Source organism: Chanos chanos, chromosome 5, assembly GCF_902362185.1.
Source record: "Chanos chanos chromosome 5, fChaCha1.1, whole genome shotgun sequence".
Lineage (NCBI taxonomy): Eukaryota > Metazoa > Chordata > Actinopteri > Gonorynchiformes > Chanidae > Chanos > Chanos chanos.
In genome coordinates, this window is record NC_044499.1 from 35,554,576 (window position 1) to 35,576,280 (window position 21,705).

General features: G+C 44.0%; 1 protein-coding gene across 1 annotated transcript in view; it reads right to left on the reverse strand.

Annotated features, from left to right (window-relative positions):
• The window catches only part of neo1b (neogenin 1b), a 75,249-nt gene that overhangs the window by 36,763 nt on the left and 16,781 nt on the right, over positions 1–21,705 (reverse strand). Inside the window, exons 3-5 of the mRNA XM_030774921.1 lie at positions 9,593–9,868; positions 8,737–8,887; positions 193–329 (exon numbers count right to left, since the gene is read on the reverse strand). Coding sequence (XP_030630781.1) covers positions 193–329; positions 8,737–8,887; positions 9,593–9,868 — 564 coding nt within the window. The remainder of the gene's footprint in view (positions 1–192; positions 330–8,736; positions 8,888–9,592; positions 9,869–21,705) is intronic.

Consider the following 21,705-nt stretch of genomic DNA (forward strand, 5'->3'; position numbering starts at 1 on the left):
ATTATTTGTGCCGTAGCGCGGTGGATTTGCGTAACGGTAATAGTACTGACAAACAGAACCCCAAGGGGTGTGATTTGGTTTAACATTTTCTTTCCAAAGCGAGCGAATAACGAAAAGGACGGGAAAAGAGACATTTACGGCCCCCCACTCAGAAGAGCCAAAGCAGTGAAATGTATAAATAGCGAGCGGTACCTTGGATGGTTAATTCTGCCTGAGCCTCAACGGTGTCGTTCCTATTGGAGGCCTGACAGGTGTACATCCCAGCATCCTCTTCTGTCACGTTCGAGATCTGTAGGCTGCCTCCACCCACCACGTCAAATCGTTCATCGCTGGGGAGAGAAGCAGAGACAGATTACTTTTGATTAAATGCACAAGCTTTATGTTTGTTTTATATTCAGTAAGTAGGTTGTCATTTATAACTAAGTATTTATAAAAAAAATAAGAAGAGAGATTTCATCTAGGTGACATATCAAAGGAGCTGGATGCATCTGGAAAAGTGTAAAAAAAGAAAAAAAAAAAAAGAAAAAAAAAGGTTCCACAAACCACTGTCACTGACATCAAATCCTAGACAACTAAAGGATGTTTTCTGTTTTTGTGTTTCTCATGTACTTCAACAAAGAGACTCGCTGAATGACGTGTGTAATTGCTCGGCAACAATCAGAACAGCAACACGTTCTCTTGACTCCCCGGAACCAGATTTAAAAAAAAAAGAGTAAAACGATCTTTCACGGGCAGTATCATTATCTCAACACCAATAACTCCTCCGTAAGTTTTCTCTCAAGTTCGCCCGGAAAAGCGAACTTTCTGGCCCAAATGAATTGTGGTGCACTGGGAGAGCTACAGACACAAAGAGAAGGTAATAATTTAAACCTCAGTGAGAGAGAGAGAGAGAGAGAGAGAGAGAAAAAAAAATCAATAAGACAAGTAGAGAGGTTAAAAAAAAAGGGTCTCGATGGCAGGGGGCTGATGAATGAGAAGGTACTGGAGATGAATCCGATCCTCCAGTCATTACCCCAGTGTGAGTATAATATATGAAGATTAATATTAGAGCTGGACTCTCTTTTTGCCGCAAGTCATTACGGACATGGTGGGGGCTATGTGCGTTTTAATGCAAATGAAGACACGTAGATTCACTGCCAATACCCTCAATATTCAAAGAGTATTTGGAGCCAAGTGTAAACCATTTTTTATTAAGGTATGAAAGAAAACGTACTCAGATAAATATTTTTCTTACTAGTGGTTAAAAGTACAAAGACCAAACTGACTGTACAATGCACCAAAATTAAATAATGAAGAGATATAATTCTATTGCACTACCTTGTCGTAAACAAACACAAACACAGACATAAACATATACCCACACATTCATTCATTTTCTATCCCAATTAGGGTTGCAGGGGGGTGCTGGAGCCTATCCAAGCATTCATTGGGCGAAAGGCGGGGAAACACCCTGGACAGGTCACCAGTCCATTGTAGGGCAGACACACAGACACACATTCACATCTAGGGACAATTTAGTATCTCCTGGCTTACATGCCTTTGGACTGTGGGGGGGGGGGGGGCTCCTGGAGGAAACCCACGTGTCCACTGAGACACGGGGAGAACAGAAAGGCCACAGGACCTTCTTGCTGTGAGGTGATGGTGTTACCCACTGTGCTGCCACATACACGTGCTTTCAAAAATAGTATGCTCACAGTCTGGACTTCATCACAAGTCTCCTTCAACTATTTTCATAAGGGAAAAAAAAACAGGTGAAACCTTGGGCAACTCCATTTAAATTTAGCTTCTATTCTCCAGTCACCTCAGCTTTTGTCTTGACAGCATGCACAGTATCCCTTCACAGAGGGATTCATTTACCGCTACAACAACCGAAATGGTAAGATTCTACAGCTACAAGCTATGACAGAAGTTCTGGTGAATGTTGGGTAATTAGAGAAAATGAGACTTCCTGCAGAAAGAGCTCCGTCTAATTGGGCCTTGAAAATTTGAGTGTCACTTTCTGTGTCTGTAGTACTGTAAGTATCAAACAATGTAGTTCGAGCAACTCAGGAGCTATATGAAAGGTTGAACATGACTGAATAAGCAAAGCGAGTGAGAATTGTTCTCTGAGGTGCTGTACCTCTGCTGGCTCATTCCAGCTGAATGACAAAACCTGAAACAGACAAACACACACGCATACAGAACTCAGCCTGCCGGTTTAATCGGGACAGTGCAGATGTGTGTTTGCGTTTGGAGATCTCTCTCTCAGCAGGGGCTGCGGGACACGATTCTCAGCAGGGGCCAGCCAAGAGAGGGCCGCTGCACAACCAGAGATACACACCCGGGACACACAGAGATAATTTCTCACATGGACACAGCCAACCATGGCCACAGCTATTGAACTGACCAACACTCCGTGTGTGTGTGTGTGTGTGTTCTGGTTACTGTGATGTCCTGACCAAAATGTCAAATGCCATTCTGTTGTAGATGCTGCACTCGAAGATTCTTTGGTTTTATGGGCAACTGTGCCTGGTCAACCCAAAGGTGACTGAAATACATAAACTGAGTTCACGGTATTCAACACTCAAAACCAGCAGTTCCAAGAACCCAACATATGGACCAGCTATCTCATTGGTCAAAAATACAGTCTAGGGGTCTCAACACCTAAACCACAGTTCCTAAAAACTAAGATGATATAAACACCTTAGATTTACCATACAATAATATGGTTAGGATACCATTATATGATTTCAGTAGGTTTCTTCAGACTTTTTTGAGAACTTCTAAGTCTCAAGACAGTTTCTCAGTACGGGTGCTCTACTAATTATCCAAAGGATTCCTGTGCCATCCTTAAGCTTCCAGACCACACAACACAATGTTCTGTCTTTAAACAAAGTGAGGGTGCTGATCTGATTGAAAGGGGAGATAAGCCAATAAAGGGCACATTTTGACCTTAGAAAGGATAAAGTTGGGGGGGGGGGGGGGGGGGGGGGGGCTAAAAGTCCTGCGGAGTCACTTGAGTGAACATGCTTGTTTATCCCCAGTCGTGAAACGGACAGCCGCAAGGGCAGATAAGGAGCCACTCTGCATACCATTCTGCTCTATTTGTTTTGCCAGAGCTGGAGCCTGTTAGGTGATCTTGAGATTAGCTTTAGCACAACAACGCTTCCAGTCGCAGCCTGCCTTGCACCAATACACAATGGGGTCTTAAAGCATGACTGGCCTCACTGTAAACCAGAGCCCCGATGTTTACTCCAGAGGAGAGAGGCTGCCGAAAGCTTACCTGAGACCCGCAGTAAAAAACTCTCCTTTCTCTTGCATAAACACTGCTGCAGGCTGTGTTCTGAGTCAGTGTGTGTGTGTTCCTGTCTCTCAGACGGGTTCCCTGGGCCATGACTTCATTCATGCACTGCCACCCTGCTATTTCAGCCTGTGTCAGACTCGCTCTCCGTGGAGCCTCTGAATGCACAAATCTGTCTCCTTCCTCTTTTTTCCCCCATTGCTCTTAATGTCGTCTCTGATAGCAATCGCACCCTGTGTCCCGTCGGAGCCAGACGACTAGGGAGCACACATTGAGTCCTCTCTGGGCACACCTCCTCCTCAGAATTAGCTATCCGTCTCTGGGAGAGCCAAGGCAGGAAGAGACCTCCCCACTCTGCCAGTCCCCGAACGAAACAGCTTGACTTCCCCCAACCCAAACCTCCCTCAGGAGAGATCTGTCATTGCCATTCCCCGAAACAGCAGCAGTCTCTGGCACGACTTCACATACACTGTCATGTGGATTTAGCGAGAGAGTGAGAGAAGGGAAAAGAGTTGCACTGGGAGAGAAAGCAAAAGGGGGCAGGAGAGGAAGACTGAAAGCAGCAGAGAGAGAAGATATTGACAGAATACGGACAAAAAGATGGCCATACACAGAGAGAGAGAGAGAGCGAGAGAAAGATAGAGAAACACAGATAAATATAAGCCTTCTGCTATCTCATTCATAGAGGAAAGCAGCGTGAATGATGAGTCATATAGAGGATGATGAGAGTGAGTGGTTCAGACAGTGAGATGTACTAACTCTCACACACATTGTCTCTAGGTCTGGACATTTTGTCTAAGGCAACACGACGATTACCCTCATTCACAGGCTGACCGACAGGGGGGCTACCATACCGGCCGACCCTGTCATAACCCAGCGCGGAGCGAAAACACAGCCCCCAATGATTGACAGCTTTATGAGACTAAGGTCGAACCACAGTCCAAGTCTTTGTTTAATTACAACAGCAAGGGACTGACCACTTCACGGAGGTAACACAGCAGCTAAATAAGTTGCCAGAGAAGCTTCCATCGACCCTCTTCAAGAGCTTAATATCTTCCTGGCATTGACGTGGCAAAGAGGGCCGGGGTGAGGGCGAGGGTCATGTTTTGGCTGTTGAGGTCTGGAAGACAGAGAGAGCTGCAGATATTAGAATGAGTGAAGCGGAGAGGCGGGTAATGTTCGGCTTCCAGAGACATGAAGAATGCATTATGCTGTCGGAAGGCCATTAGAGAAGCAATTACAGTGCAAATGGAGTCTGTCAGTAATCTCCATTTCAACGCTACAAATTAGTAGAGACCTGCAATTAGACATTTAGCCGCCCGCACAGCCACAGTGGGCGGAGGAGGGCTTTGACAGAGCGCTGGGTAAGCTTCTGTTTCGTGAGGGTGCATATGCTGCCTTTCTGTAGAAACGTGCACATGTGTGTGCTAGGCACATGACATCATTTTATTCCCATAAACATGCGGTGATTAGTCAGCCTTTTCAGATGATGGACAGCACCTGTACTCATCAAACCAGCGCAAATACACAGAGGTTTTTCTTTTTTGGGGGGAGAGAGGGGGGGGGGGGTGTTTGAATATATTCATTTGGTGGTCGAAGAGAAACATGCTGCTTGGTTTGACACCTACACACGCATTTGGACTTCAGGGATGAGAACGCAACACCATTCTTATAACGGGGACCACTCTGCACCGGTGCAACTGAAGGAGCTATGCGACCACGGAGCTATGTGGCTCCATGAGGCTAATGAGTAATCAGTGGAGATGGTACCCAAGAACAGATTTAGAAAAACACTGACTGCCTTCAGAGAGAACGCGATCACACTACGCCCCACACCCACACGTCACATTTTCAGACCTGCTCCTTTCCACTTGTTCCTATGCCCAGCCCTTTTCCATGCACATCCTGATTTCTCCACCTCGTTCTCTCCATTTTCACTTGAGAATCTCATGAAAACACTATAAATTTTGCAGGAGAAGCAGCAGGCCAGCTGCAGCCCTGTTAATCTTGTTAAAACTGCAACTGCAGGGGACAGTGGGAAAAAACAGACCATTAACATCCATAAGAGCTGGAGATAGATTTTTCAAAGCCAAATTAGAGGAAACTGCTATTTTTTGCAATCATATTTTTATGAAACTACTTTGGACTACTTTTTCCTCAAAGAACTATGGGGAAATAAGTGGCCACCTAAAAAAGACTGAGGGCTGTGGTAGAAAGCTCTGGAAAGAAAACAAACAGAGCTAAGAGCCAGAGTGCCCAGGCTCAGTGGGCACTCGTGGCATAATTCTGTTCATCTTCAAGTCTCATGTACTGCAAATAGTGCACACAAGAGGATTTTCTCACGATTTTCATGGATGTTCCATTTTGCTCATTTTGTCATAGAAAAGCTTATTTACTGTAGCTGCTCTGCAAAGCTTAGGCTTGGACTTACAGAATTCAAGCTCTATGATTTTTCAGTTAGGGGTAAGTGTCTGAATAGAAAGAAAGTGGCAGATGCTCATGCTTAATCTCCCCACGCTGTGTGAATTAAGATTCAGCATATTAGGAGTCAATGATCGACCATTTAACTATGCCACCGTACTTAGCTAGCTTGGGACTAACCACAGGGATACAAAAGAGGGCACTCGCTTGGACATGCATTTGACTCCTATAAAAACGAACAACAAGGAGACATTCAAAGCGGGGAATTGGGAGGAGGGGGGCGGTCTGCTTGTTTGGGTTGATGGGGGGTGGTGGGGAGGGGGGCACGGTTGATGTATGTAACACATTAAAAGGTTGGGAAGATTTTTTAATAGGGGATAAATCTTCTAGAGTTGGTTGTTAGCATGGCAGCTAGCTGTAATGAAGCTGTCAGGACCTCAGGGCCCAGTGGGACTTTTTCCCAGGCTGTTCCTGCCAAACATGGCTGTGAAACCGCCACTGCCGTCGCAGGCGACATGGCTATGCCTGCGAGGTAGTCTCCTCGCCGACCCCCCCCCCCCCCCCTTCATGAGTGACGAGGAGGAGGAGGGGGAGGAGGAGGAGGAAAAGAAAGAGGAAGGGCCTGAAGAAGAGAGTGAGTAATCTCTCTCTACATTCACAATGCAAACACATTATCTGGCCCCACATGCTAATCACTGGCGAGGTAAATATAATAAGCCCAATGACATTAAAATGAGGGATGGAGAAATGTAGGAGAACAGACAGCTTTTCCAGGCCCTGAAGGTCGATTTACATGCAGCGTCAATTCTGTCAGCCATACATTATTCATACTCTTTCAGAAGACTGCAGCATGAGGGCTTTGAGTGAAGATAGTCTTTCTATAATTCTCACCAAACTGCCAGCTTCTGGCCTTGCCAGGAACAATTCAGACTCGCTGCAGGAGCTACGCACAGTTTGTAAACGACTCATACACCTTACTCAACATATACATTAATAAATGTCTGCATGTGTCTTTTCCTGCTTTCTGGTTACATACATACAAAAACGTGATGACCACAGAGAAACAATAGAACAGCTTTCATTTATTCATTTTTGACAAAACACAACTGATTAGTGACTCTGCTGACAGTGTAGGTATATATATATATATATATATATATATATATATATATATATATATATATATATATATATATATATATATATTTTGTTCACGGTCACATTGCTTGCTCATGCTTACATGACAGTATATGTCTACTTCACAGTGTAGACAGAGGAATTTCAGTGCTTGTTTATGCTTCTCCTAGTTAATATGTAACTCTGTTTCCATTAGTCCTGCTTATCTGAATAACCTATATAATGCAATTGCACCCCCCGGGGCCCGGAACGTTCTCACGTGCCACAATCAAAGCAATCAAGTAAGCCAGATCTTTATGTGAAAGGACACCTTGAAATTAATCCACTCTTTCCCCATATATAAGCAATAGAGCCATAGCTTGAGTGTTTCAGGATTTCTCCCTGTTTAATTATGCAGCCTGGAGAGTAGGAGAAACATCTGTTCTTACACAGTCTACACAGCCTGGACGTTTAATACCTTTCCATGTTGGTGTCTTTCTCATAGCCACAGAGACCTCTGTAACAACACCTCTCTGATTTACATCGTCAAATACTTCAACCTTAATCATTTCATTTGTAATGTGTCTCTAATAATGGCAACACACATTCATAAGGACTTCAAAAGAGCCCCATACACTTTGCAAACAAGGTACAAACAAGGATGTTATTACTTCACCGCTGAACGTCCAGTAACATATGACACCAGACATTTTCATGAGCACATATTAACACTGACTTAACTCTGAACATGGGCACAAAGCCCATGGAGAGTAATGTGCATTTACAGTATGTCTCACAAGCTATGCTAAATGCACTCCTTACTGTAGTGTCTATTGTGCATTTGTGAACAAGCCTTCAGGCAGCTATGAGCTCTCGAAACCTTACCCCCCTCCATCCAAAAGTTCTCTCTTCCCAGCCGTGCTTTCATAATGGGCGATATTAGTATGCTGAAGGCACTCTGATTAATCCTGTTAGTCACACCGGACACCTATTACTGACAGTTCAGTACTGGATTCACTGAGAGGTATGCGAGAATCCAGTGCATGCAGGAATGGTTCGGGGGGGGGGGGGGGCTATGTGAGAGGACATTCTAATGCAAGTGTTAAACATTTAAAATGCCATCTGCAACTCAAAGGCTCTTAGGAAGAACGGGCAGGGCTGAAATAGTCGTTGCCTTTTAATTAGGACACCCCAGCGGATGGGTTTCATCCACCCTCTTCGGCCCAGTTCCTGCTCGCAGGCTGATAGCTTCCTGATCCTCCGAGGCTGGCAACACTCGAGAAAAACCGATGAGAGACCGTGCTAATTGCTGATATCGTATGCAAGAATTATTTCCCTCCATTGCAAATGAATTTCCGTCTTATACGTGCGAGCGTGCAAACTTTCAGATTACCTCCACGAAAAAGAGGGGGACCACCCTCCAGTTCCGCTAAGCACGTCTCAGGCAATTAGCGCCGTGGCATAACAGGGATACTTTACACCGCAGAATTCAAAATCCAGGGACACACAAGGCGAATACTGTAATTAACATAACAAACTGAACAGTCTATTTGACTTATTCATTACAACGATCCTGCGCTGATTAACATGCATTTAATATTCAAGACCACATGCAAAGAGTCTGAACTAAAGTGCAGTGTCATATTCAGGGTTGTGTTGAAATGATGCTAAGAAAAGGCACAGCTGAGGAGCTCATTTAAGAGTCTTTTTTTTTTTTTTTTTTTATGGTTGACAATATTTTTTAAATATCAATGCATAGTGACCAAAGCAAATAGTTGAACAACCAGTAAATTATTTCCTCCATGTTTTTCATCTCATCGTTTGCGCATATATTTTATCTACGTCTTTATGAACAGGAGTAAAAAAAAAATGCAGAGTAGCAAACAGGTCAATGAAAACATACACTTAAACTGACTTACCTCTCGTCAATAAACTGATCTCCCAGCATCCAGCGAACAGATGGAGAAGGGTAGCCCTTTACAACGCAGGGCAGAAGCACATGCTCACCCACCACTTTCGTCATGGCAACTGGCCCTTGGAGAATCTCCAACCGCCTCTCATCAGTAGAGTCTGAAATTTAAAAAAAAAAAAAAAGAACGCATTTTGATTGAGTTACATTATTTCAGAATGTGGGTAAAATATTCCAGTATCTACAAGATACATCAAAAACACAGGCAATATAGAGGCAAGATGAATAACTGACAATTTTTGGGTAATTGTACTTGAGAAACAAAGACTGCAGCCGGCAATAAGGTTTTTCATCGCCCTTCACAGAGCCCCCTGCGGAAACTAACACAGTAATACCTAATAGCACCTGGGTCTCTATAGGAATGTGCTATATTTACAATGGCCACTAATCCAATGTCAAATTATTTTCATTACCACTATGTAAGAGCCTGCCATTTACTACCACAAAGATTTATGCAGTGGAGTGTAAAGTTAACAACAATCCGAGTGGAGATTAAATAAGGTAAATTCATCCTTTTTGACAAAGATTTCAAGGGCAAAGAGAAAATGCAGTCTATGACTCCGATGGCAACTTAATTACACTTCCGGCGAAAACCTTAGCAGTTTCAGTAAATATGAGAGCAGAAGGACCTACTGCCGCAGTGAGATGTCAAAGTGTAATAAGTGTAATAAACAGCTGCTCTCAGGCTGTGTTTTCTCTGTCGACTCCTTCACTCTCTTTCTATTCATCCCTTTCACAAAGCAGAGCATTCGAAGTCTTCTTGCTGAACATGTTATTTTTCAGTATCATGTCTGTGTGGTTCGTACCTGGTAAGAGCAGAAGCTCAGCCTCTTCGCTGGCCTTGGCCGGGCCCAGATTCTCAATCACACAGCGGTACTGGCCCACATCAGCCTGCGTAGCGTTGCTGACCACCAGGGCTGCAGTGGGCAGCTGCACCACCCTGTTGTCCAACTCCACGGGCTGTCTGTTACGCTCCCAGCGGGTAAAGGGCGCCATGTCTGCATTCACGTCACAGCTCAGGATCTCGCTGTCTCCCGGCTGGACAGACACAGCCTCCGGCTGACTCGAGAAACGAGGGAGGCCTGAGAGACAGAGGAGCAAAAAAAAACCTCCTCATCAGTAATCATTCAAAATCAGTCTGTGTTAGGGACATACAGCATGGAAGACACAAATAAATAAACAAATATCAGAGAAACAAACTAACCTGGTGGGATATATAGCATCATTTTAGAGTACAGATCACATTAAAACAAATATGGTGTGTTCATTTGAAATGCAGAGATAGGAGAGAATAGCACAAACAAGAGTAGCTCGAGACTCCAGATTACGAACAAAACAAAGCTTCTCCAGAGGGGGATGGGTAAGGAGTATAACCACTCAGAATAAGAAAGTCTAGAACAGCATGTGTGTACACGCGCACATACACAAGCTCACGTCTAATTAAAAACAAATTCAAAGGTTGTTTGTCACTCCTCAGCTCTTCATTCAAAGTAATGACTTTCTGTGTTAGGGCAAACAATGTGTTTTCACACTGCATGGAACAAATCACATGGTTTCAGAAGCAGATCATTATGCATCCAACACTCCACTCTAGGAGTAGCACTTCCAAAGAGAGCTGCTTTCCACAATTGCAAAATCTATAGCAGCGGAAAACGATTGTGACATCCTAATGTTTTCATTGGCCGTTAGATCTCCTTGGTGATTTGGGCCTTATTGTGGTCCAGATGACAGTAGCCAAGTGCCAGGAAATGTCAGCGTGCACAGGAAGTGCTTCTGACAGGTCTGCGAGTCGCCCTGTTTTCCTGAACGCTGCCAGATCTCCTCCAATGAGTGCCAACACGGACAGAACCAGCTCCGTAAAATGCATAGTGTCTTCTCTTTCTCTTGAGCGCGCAGGCGCACACACACACACACACACACACAAGTGTGAGTGTGTGTTGCACTGTCACACTGACAGCTTGCTCTGAGATGAGCCAAACTAAAAGTCAACACAGACAAGATCTGGATTTACACTAGACCCAAAAAGTTGTATTAGAAACACAAACAGGGCACAGAATATGCATAAACACACACAATTAAACAGAATCTATGAAAGACATACTCGTATATAAACGTACACATCTTGTCAAACAAAGCAGTGCTTTTGACAGAATAAACAGGAGTAAACACACACAAAATATCAACATAAAGGCAGCATTACATAAACAAGGAGACATACAACTAAAAAGGTTATAAACGGAGATGAGCACAAACGCGCAAACACACACACAGATCAGCATCTGAGCCCGAGCAGATGACAAAAGGTTAAGAAACCCAAACATCTGCACAGGCGGCCAACTAACATCAACATGAGCTCATGGCGCGTCTAGCTTTGTAAAAAGGGAATATTTAAAAATACTGCGGATTCCCGAGGATCACACTTGCAGTGGAAGCGCTGATGTATTTGGAGCTGAGATACACATTGCTTGCAGATGGTAAACACGTGCAAAGGCTTCGGTAAATAATGTCACAACTCATTGGCTTGTGCATGAGATCTCACGCTGAGAGGAGTAAAGGCAGAACTGCTTTGGTCCTGAGAACACCCCCCCCCCCCCCCCAACTCATCCACACACACACACACACACACACACACACACATCCACCCCCACCCCACTTTAGCGTGCCGCTTCGACGAAAAACGGGGAGATCCAGCAGTGATGATCCCAGAGCTTCCCCTCAATAAAACCCTTCTGTGGTAGTGTCTGTGAACTGCATTGCACTTTACTGATCAGAGGAGACCGCGGGGAACTCATTAAACATAGCCAGGGGTGTTGAGCGGGCGAGAGGGTTTGCTGTTGACTTTTCGTGACACATCCACACATGGTAACTGCGCTGTCTTGCTCAAACACTGCATTAAAAGCCTGTGCCTCTTGCCCCACCCCGGTCATGGGAGACTCGGAGGGAGCAGTTGAAAGGTTGTCCTCTCCTCTCTCCGGTTGGGTTACGGATGGAAGAGCTGGAGTGCTCTCGGAGGGGCCTGATTGACTTGATTTTATCACTGTTCCCCTCTGTAATAGGCAGGGCCACAGCTCTTTTCCCCAGTACACTCTGGCATATCCATCATCGAGCTCAGCAATGTACTGCGCTAAAGCCCCTCAGTGCTGCTGTTACACGCACACACACACACACACACACACAAAATACACATACCTAGAGTTCATTACACACACTCAAACACCCACCCTTGAGTATTCTCTGGGGAATGTGTGTGTGTGTGTGTGTGTGTGTGTGAGTATAAGAGTGAGAGTGAGAGAGAGAGACAGAGACAGAGAGAGGGAGAGGGAAAATAAACCTATGGCATTGGTGCACCCTATACATTCCTTTAGTTGAGTTCTCCTAAAATTTCGTACCCCATCTGAAATGGCCCTGACAACTGTACCGGTCCAATCTGAACCCTATCTGGACCCACGTAAATAAAATACAAGCTAGAACCAGACTCAATCAATCTGGCACTCAAATCTACAGTCTGGACCCATATTCATAGAGCATGTGATAACTCACAATATGACAATGCACATATTTTTCAATCATCAAACTGAGAATGGACAATCAGAATAGCCAACGCTCCACTGACTACAAACGCTGAAAAAGATTTTCAGATGACTGAGAAGAATTTATCTTCATTTATCTTTATCTTCACTGAACTGTTGTTTTTTTTTCCTGAAGAGGTTTGATTATAATAGTCATAATTACAACAGTAATCAGTCATGTAGTGTGCAAACCCAGCGACTTCAAGATTCCCAATTACAAGACAACAAGTTGTGTAGTGTGAACAGTACGGCAATCTGATGACTCTGAAAGCTGTGTATTGTGTCTGTGGCTTAAGATTAATAAAGACCAAAGAAAAGAAGAAACCATTACACAAGTACTTTTGTGTTAGAGGTGGCCATCAAAAAACAGCAAAGCAATGCCCCTAGGGGTGTTTTGAGGGGTTTGTCAATTCCTAAATGTGCATGCATCCTGTAATGCTGAATAATCAAAGTCCAGTTTCTCTGAACTTAGTGTACAATCGACACCTGAAAGAACTTGACTTGGACAAATAAGAACAGGTCAATTTGGACCAGAACAATGAAGACTTCAGCCATCCCTCTACCTTCGAGACTTTGTATGGAGTAGACTAAGTAACCCAATAGTTCGAGATTCTCTCTGGCTTTTCCCCTCAGAGTGCTGAAAAACCTCGGATTCTCTATTACCCTTCTAATTCTCATTCTATTTAACCTAAATCTGTAAAACCTCACAGAATGCAAACAGTTTATCTTCTCCTCAATACTATCAGAAACGTTGAGGGGTGGATATTAAAGGTCTGGATTTGCTGCGTCCGTTTATTTTAAAACAATAACGTAAATTGCCTACACTACATTCTTTTCCCTTTCTTCTGTGAGGGCCTAGATTGAGGGGCACAGCTCATAAAGAGTGTTCTGACTAAGACAGGGGATATTGTATGTGACTTGCCCACTGCGGCAGACCAACACCGCCAGGAATCTGTGCATGGGGCCTTGCAGACTACACAGATTGCTTTCTGAACTGATGAAATTCCAGACCTCTGGTTTTGCTTTAATGCAGAACATTCCAGACCCACCAGCGCTCGGTAAACAGGTGGAGAAAGCCATCCCTTCATGCCTCTGTGTGTCTCCTTTGGTGGGAAAAGATGTGGTTTGGATGCAGTTGCGATATGGGTATTTATTTGTCCTACCCTTGAAAAACAGGCTTACAGACACCTACTCCACCCCCCACCTCAAAAACAGTGGTGTTTCCTTGGCCTTCAATATGATCAAAACCTCTTTTCACCGTTCTCGGGGCAAGAAGCTCCAAGAGCAACAGCAGGGGGACCTTGATGAGGCAGTGTGGCCATAGTCACAGCCAGGACCCCACATGAGGCAGACCGTGCTAATGGAAAGTGTAAACAGGGGGCAGGCTCCGAAGACCACACAGATACTACCAAATTCGACAAGCACTCTCCTGAAGGCCACTATGGATCAACGCAAAGTCTCTATCACAGCTCCAGTTATCTGCTGTGTCATCACATCTGTTTAAGGGGTAATGTGTTCTCCCGCTGTGTTTGAAATTATTAGCAGCGATCTGATGAAACCTGTGAATCAGCGATCTGATGAAATTCGTGAATCAATTAACAGTTCAAACTAGGCGTCTCAGTTTTAAACGCCAATTTTCCTCAAATGCCAATTCAGCTTAAGTCTTTTTGAAGTTGAGTTCTTTTCCCTCCCAGCACAGAAAATATGATTATAGGATGCAGTTTAGGATTCTTCACAGGGAAATCATAAAACCGTGTCCTGCTTGTTAACGGTAACCGTGGGATAGTCCCATCCGGACTGCATCCTATTCCACATCCGTGCACACGCCGAAGCTTCATGGAGACTTTTCCTCAGATCAGGAGTCACAGGAGAGAGTACTCTTCCTCTAAAAAATATCTGGAGCACACAGGCCTTGCAGTTGTGAGATCCTGATATTCTCTTATGGGGGCTTGCGGAAGTGTGCGAGTGCTGGTCAGGCATTATAAAGACACTTTCTCAGGAATAACGTGCAGACTCACCGCTTTCCTCAGATCTGTCAACTGACAGATTAAGACAAATAAATTCCTCTAATGTCCACATCTCTTAACAGGCAGTTCCTCTGCCCTTTGTTTGTTTGTTTCTTATTTGAAGCACTGAGGAGCCCTGTGCCGGAGCCTTTCCCTTCAGACAAGCAACAACCCTCGTCCTACTGTAATATTAATGTGTACATCTTAGAAACTTGGCATTTCAAATGACTGCTCCGATAAAGTCAACAGATGGATGACACAAAGGATTAGATCATTTCATACATCACAACTAATTCACCCACACATACATATTTAATAAAAAAAGCAGAGAGTCTATATCCTTATGAATAAATAGAGACACTGAGACAGAGAGGGAATACGTGACAGACCCTGGTGACACAGCATCTACATATTGTATCTGGGTTTTTTTTTTTCCATTTTAAAATGGAACAGAATGCTTACCTAGAACTGTACACTTGGCCATCAAAAAAAAAAAAATCACTACACTTACTCGTGTAGATAATAAATAAACCCCAAAGCAATTAGCAGTGTTGGTCATATTTATAGAAACATACTGATCCAACTGATTTTATTAGCGGCAGTGGTCTATTCACACATATACACAGACACATAACACACACACACACAGTGGGATTTTTTTTGGTGGTAATGGTGGGGGGGTGTTCTCGTAGGGGTTGGGGTGATTATTAAAAGGTCTGAATGTTTATGTAGCAGATGTATGTAACAGGCGTTGACTATGTTTATCAGGACCATGCATGTAACGAGTGTTAAGTATGGGTATCAGGGGGCAAGCTGTAGTGATCAATAAACGCGTCTGACCTGGCATGACACTGTTTTGACAGGACGGCAGCACACAGCGACGTCCATGACAGCACTGCCTGTCACCATGACCTGCGCTAATCTCTTCATGTTTAATGGAGTGTACAAGCACTTCACTGCTCTGATAACTGATCTGTACCTTATCACCAACGGAGACCTAATAAAATTACACAGACCAATCCTACGCTCCGTTTTGGAGTACTGTTTCTTTGTTGCACCATACATGTAATGGGGAGCAGATCCAGAAAGAAAGAAAAGATTGTTCAAAGAAAGGACTAATATATACAAAACACAAAAACAAAAACTCACACAGACACACACAAACACACACAAAATGTCAGTCACTGTAACAGTCCGCTCTCACACGGTTTAAAGTCCTACCATGAGAATGACAGACATTGCAATTACATGCTGAGGACTTGGTCATGACAAATCACCAGTGTAAATCAATAACTTCAGTTAAACTAATGTAAAATCAATTGTCTGCCTGGGCTAACAGAGGCACAACCCTGTGAGAGCTTGGCTGAGAGGAAGCAGCAGGGCCGTGAAAAGGTGCCATTGTCGAAGGACAAGAAACGCTCAGAATTTTAACAACTAGCACGTAAGCAGTCACCATAGAAACCAAAACATCTGGACCACATATGCGCCAGCAGTACTACATTCGCGTTAGAGCAAAGAGGACAAGGCTGATTTTTTTTTCTTTCTCTCCCTCTTTGCAACAGTGAGTATATTTCTCTTCCCTTGTCTCAAATAGCAGTATTCTCTTTTTCTTTAAGATGTCTGGTGTGTGGTTGCTTTTACACATTTAACACCCAGGCTTATTTGGTGGTGCGCTGAGAAGCTAAGAAAGGACTTGTAGATGACACGAGAGCTTCATGGGTTTAACTGGGTTGCAGCCTCCTCCCAGTTTGTGGTTTTTTTTTTTTTTTTTTAAGGCTTCCACACGGGCAGAGCAAAGACGTCAAACAGTAAAGCGAGAGAGCTGAACAGAGATACAAAAGTGTCAAATGTCAGGGCCATACAAATGCATTGATTTTAAAGAGAACCCACCCCCACCCGAAAAAATAAAATAAAAAAAAAACCCAGATGTTTGTCATCATTTTATATTTGCTATTTTATATCCATCTATAAATATAACCTAAACTTCAGATCATATAAAAGGCAAATTGCAGGCGGTTAAGTTAAAGGCATTCAGAGAGGTGCCCTGCCGTGGACTCTTCCCAGACAACACATGACACAGCCGCATTAATCTTTCTGCACATCCCTATTTCATAATGACTTGTGAGTTATGACACGTGGCTCTATTTAAATGTGGCTTAATCGTGCCCTTTGGCGAGCGTGCCGACGGGAGCGGCGAGCGCGTCGGCTCTCTTCTGGGAGTAATGGAGGGAGATAAGTGTTGGGATCGTTAGAAAGGTCAGCCATGCCGTCAGGAACCCTGAGGGTGACGGTATGATTTCAGGCCTGATTATGGTCTGGATGCCCCATCACACTGGAGACGCTCAATCGCCCCATTCACCAAACAAGATAGTGTCTTTAGGTAGAGGGATTCTAATGAACCGTTTCTGAGGTCTGTCCTTGGGAAGCAACCATGTCCAAAAAAAAAAGTTGAAAGTAAATGCCTCCTCCTGATAAATTCTGGGAGGGATCTGATATCTTCAACCCTTATCTCTGACTTTGTACATATTTACTGCATCAAAAATGAGGCAGGTGTTGGCTTTAATTGCAGATGAACATCATCAAGGCCATGTTCGGTGGACTATACTCCCTAAAGCAACTCAATAGAGAACACCAAGAGATGTAGATATGCAGATGAGTCCGCCAAAGCCTACGCACCTGCCATTCAAATGCTTTTCCAGTCACAGCAGAGACACAAAGCCCGAGGAACCAATTCCCTGACTCATTGCTATCAAATATTTTCTTCTGTTTTATTTAACCCCCATCCTTTTTTTTCCCAAAAGGCCTCCCCGTCAGCTCGACTGGCAGAGGGATAAACACACGGGGCTGGGCCCTCACTCACAATGGCTAGAGTGATAAACACAGGGAAGACTATTCCCTTCCACACTACCTTTTTCTGAGCTCAGAGGCACTGCCAGAACTCTTACTGGGACTCTGGGCCATCCAGAGATACTATCAGTACTGCTGAAGTAGCAGGCAGAAAAACAGAACCCAAGCGCTGGCGCGGGTTACCCACGGAGAGCTTGTCCAATCAGAAGCCTCGCAACCAGAACAGGATTTTTACCGAGGATACGGATTATGAGAGAAGTTTACAGACTACCTGATATTAGATCCACTCAACTGTGGTAACCCTCAGATACATGCTCCATGGTCAGGAGCGAAGCTCGCTGATTATAGGATATTTCGTATACGAGAGCTGGGTCCACAATCACGTCATTAATACCATTACACGCTGGTCAGACTGAGAGACTTAAACAGAACTGCGCTCTTCAAATCTCTCAAAGCCCACTCTCGGCAAATAGTGTCTGTGAGCTTTCTTTCATGACAAGCCACAGCCCCCCCTCAACTTTCTCTCCCAGTTGATAAGAAGATAAAAGTCAAGCTCAGGGAGCACTTAAGAGTGCAGTGTGTATAACTGGTCTGAGATGAGGTCACTAGAGCAGTGCAGTCGTGCGATGAAACTGGTTTCTGACTAAACAAGGCATCTGCCGAAAGATCGCTCGATTCTGTTTATGATGGAGAGTCTTGCTGATAACCGACATCACTGTGATAAGATTTTTTTCTTTTACTGCTACGTATTTAGGTCTGTCTGGTGCTGGGGGCACTAACTTTAACATATTGGTGTGCGAATCACATCCACATCATTTAAAGTAAAAAGCCAGCAACTGTTATCGAATTAATTTGAATTTAAATGATAACTTACTGTATGTTGATCTGTTGTCTTTGGGTCTTCGATAAGAGTGCAACATAGAGAGGTGTCAGATAAGGACTCTCTTGAGTGAGTTGCTTTGTTTTTGTTTGTCCACTGAAATTGGCCATGATGGCCATGAAATGAGTGATGATGTGAAAACGATGATCGTTTGCATGGATTACAGTATGAGACTGGTTCAAGCATACACATCACACAGTTCGCTGACTTTCAGGGATAAAAGTAAAAAAAAAAATGAAAAACTCTATGGCCCAAGTGTCTAATCCTAGTCTTAACACTGATGTCAGAAAAAAGGAGAAGTAAGGAAACAGGAGAGTAAAAGAGGTCTTTGTCTCATGTGAGCATCATCAAGCTCTATAAATAGCAGAACGAATAAATGTTTGAAGTTGGAATTATGCTGTCCCTGAAAAAGCAGAAAAACGTTGCCCGTCAACTGATTCCAAATAGCGATTCCAAAAAAAAAAAAAAAAAAAAACATGGAGCAGGCTTGATGACAGTATGCAATTTAACTCTATCTAATCAAAACTACAAAGAAAGCCTAGTTTGGCCTTGTGTCAAATAAAAAAAAAAAAAAAAAAAACAGCGACAAGACGGCCTACAAAGCCATTTGTACTGAAAGCCTGGTGAAATCGGGTAAGATGCTTCGACTTACTGGAATGTTAACATGATCTTGAACCAAGGTCTACGACTCAGTTAAAGGAAAGAGAAAGGGAAACAGACGAGGGGAGATCAATTGGAGACGGGCTGTGAGAAGGGGGTAGAGGAGAGAGTGAAAACAGACCAATGTGGAGGGGATGCAGCCCATACCCAAGCTTTCAGTCCCAGCGTGACTTAGGTAGACGTACACAGCAACTGGGTTACGTGATGGGAAAGCTGCCTCCCACGGAGGGGAAGATGGCCTGAGGCAACACACCAGACTATTGGCTAGGGGTGAACGAGGGATTTTTCTACTCTTCCATCGCCTCCTTCCCAATCATCTCGCTCTGGATTGCTGCCTTCATTTGTGAATTCTCTTTCACTCTTTTTCCCTCTCAACCTATTCTCCATACCTCTAAAACCACATATTCTTTATCTTCTCTCACACATAGCATCTCTCTGACTAGCTATTTCTATCTGTCTCTCCCATGAGTGCTCAGTTTGCATTCTTAAGTCCAGTTTCTTTGCCTCTACCCTCACATCTCTCCTTCCATTACTGACGAGACAGATAGAGGGACTCTTGGGAGATGCACAGGCACTTCTTTGTGAGTGAGTTTCCTGTGCTATGGTAATCAGAAGATTCTCCCCTGGTAATGTGGCATGTCCCCGCCCCTTTTTTTCCAATTAATTTATTTATTTAAGCATTGGCACGGGTAGGAAGCCTCTAACCCCTAGGCTGATGGCCTAGTTTGTCACAGGTTTGTGTTTAAGGGCAGGAGGAGACAGTGGCAGTATAGCATACCATACTGCACCTGTGATGTAGTGGTGGTGGTGGTGGTGGTGGTGGTGGTTGGGGGGGGGGGGGGGGGGGGGGGGGGGTTGAAGCAAAAAGCAGCAGATGTTTGGCCGTGTTTATTGTACAGATGTGGGGGCAGCCATTAGGCAACGGAAGGGTGGCGAACAAGCTCCAAGCAGGAGGGGCTCTGTTTTTCCCCGCCGGCTCTCTGATCTGACTGAGTAGTTCATTTAAGCTCCTAAACGTGGCACGGGGCATCAGCAGTTTTGAGACGCAGGTTCCCTGGTGCTAATGCTAATGCTCACCGTGCGTGCCATAACAGATAGTATGTAACAACCCATAGAGCACAGGCTGCGGGAAGGTCGCACATCCTGTGAAAATGTCTCTATACATCACTACAGCTAAAGGGTTTCCATGGTGATCCCTTACAGTTTAGGAGTGCAATGCATTTATATTAAAAATAAAAAAGATACAGGGATAAATGACTTACTGGCAAGATAGCCTACAACAGAACTGTTGGTATTACAAAAGATCGGCTGTCATGGATTTTTCATTATATCTGATGCAATACAAGCAGGTCTACAGATCTGCAGGCACAGTGAGGAATATCAAGTATCTGAGGTTTATTGGAAATGAGATTTCATAAGCTTTCCATGGAGTTTTTCTCTGTATTTCTATATTATGTGAAATCTTTGTTGCATCTTTGGAGTAAAATCTGGTTGCTCCTGGTAAAACAAACACACACACCCCCCCTCCAGAATTTAAGCAAAAAAGGTCTAATAAAAAATGGAAATGAAACAAAGTAAACAGTAATACACAGCACCAGACAGAAGAAAAACACACAGAGATACCACACGCTTTAGCATGCACATGCACACGCGCGCGCACACACACGCACACACACACACACACACACACACACACACACAAATCACCGTCCCCCCTGCCTCATCTCTCACCCCTGCCTCTATATACTAAGAAGTCTTGTGAAATCCCGAAGGCCATTGCAACAAGAGTTCAGGGTAGCCCGTGTGAAATGAGGACACACTTCCACTCTTCCCTCCAAGTGCTGTCTTCTCTCTCTCTCTCTCTCTCTCTCTCTCCCTCTCCCTCTCTCTCTCTCTCTCTCTCTCTGTCTCCCCTCTCTCTCTCTTTCTCACTCTCTCTCTCTCTCTCTCTCTCCTTTCCCTCAATTTAACGCTTTTGCAGTTCAAGGGAGGCAATTTAAATGGGATGGTGCAGGTTCTGACAGCTCCGTAACAGGATTTATTTCATATGGTAATGGAATAAGCCAATGCGTTATTCTCCATTTTATTTACTTCGAGGAAGGAATTGCGTTACATGGCAACGGCACAAGGCAGCTCTCCCTCTCGGCAAGGTTAGAGTGACAAAGAATATGGGGGCCCAAACTGTGCTCCTCCCGCACGCTGAGAATAGATATACAAATGAGCTTGCCACTAAAGGCAAGCAAACAAGAAGCAAACGACCTCTGGGTTCAAACCATCAGTTAAATGGGTGAATGAGCACAGGGAGAAAAATGACAGAGTATTTTGTCACCTGTCTCTTAAAACTCTGCATCTGAATTTGCAGTCCAGTGAATTTGTGCTCTTTTAGTCAATAAAACAAAGCGTTGCAGATAGATGACGTATTCTGTCCCTTGAGAAAGTAGGAGAGATTCACCGCAATAAACCCAGACTTAAAACAAACTTAATCCTGCCTTAATCTCTCCAGAAAACAAGACTAAATACTACTTTTAGAAAGAGAAAACATAAATATTTATTTTAGCAAAAGGCTTTGCAGCTAAAGCCAAAAACTGTCCAAATGATTCTATATGGTCTGTGGTCAGTGGTGAGAGCTGAAGTCATGAAAAAAAAAAAAGAAAGAAAGAAAGAAAGAAAGACCTCATATTTTAGTTTCCAGATTACTCTGCAAAAAGACTTGGCTCTGACACTTCTGTCACGCCAGAGTCCTGTGGCACAATCCAAACGCTTAAAACAACAACACATTAGACGCCCTACAAACTGAAAGAGCCCTCTTTACTGTCTGTCTTCCACAACTCAGGCCCAAGACTAGCCTCATGATGTCCCATAGTCCCACAGAACTCATTTAAACAAGCCAAAAAAGCCATGACTCACATCACAGCAGTAGAACATCCAAATGTAACCGGCCTACGTAGACCAAGACA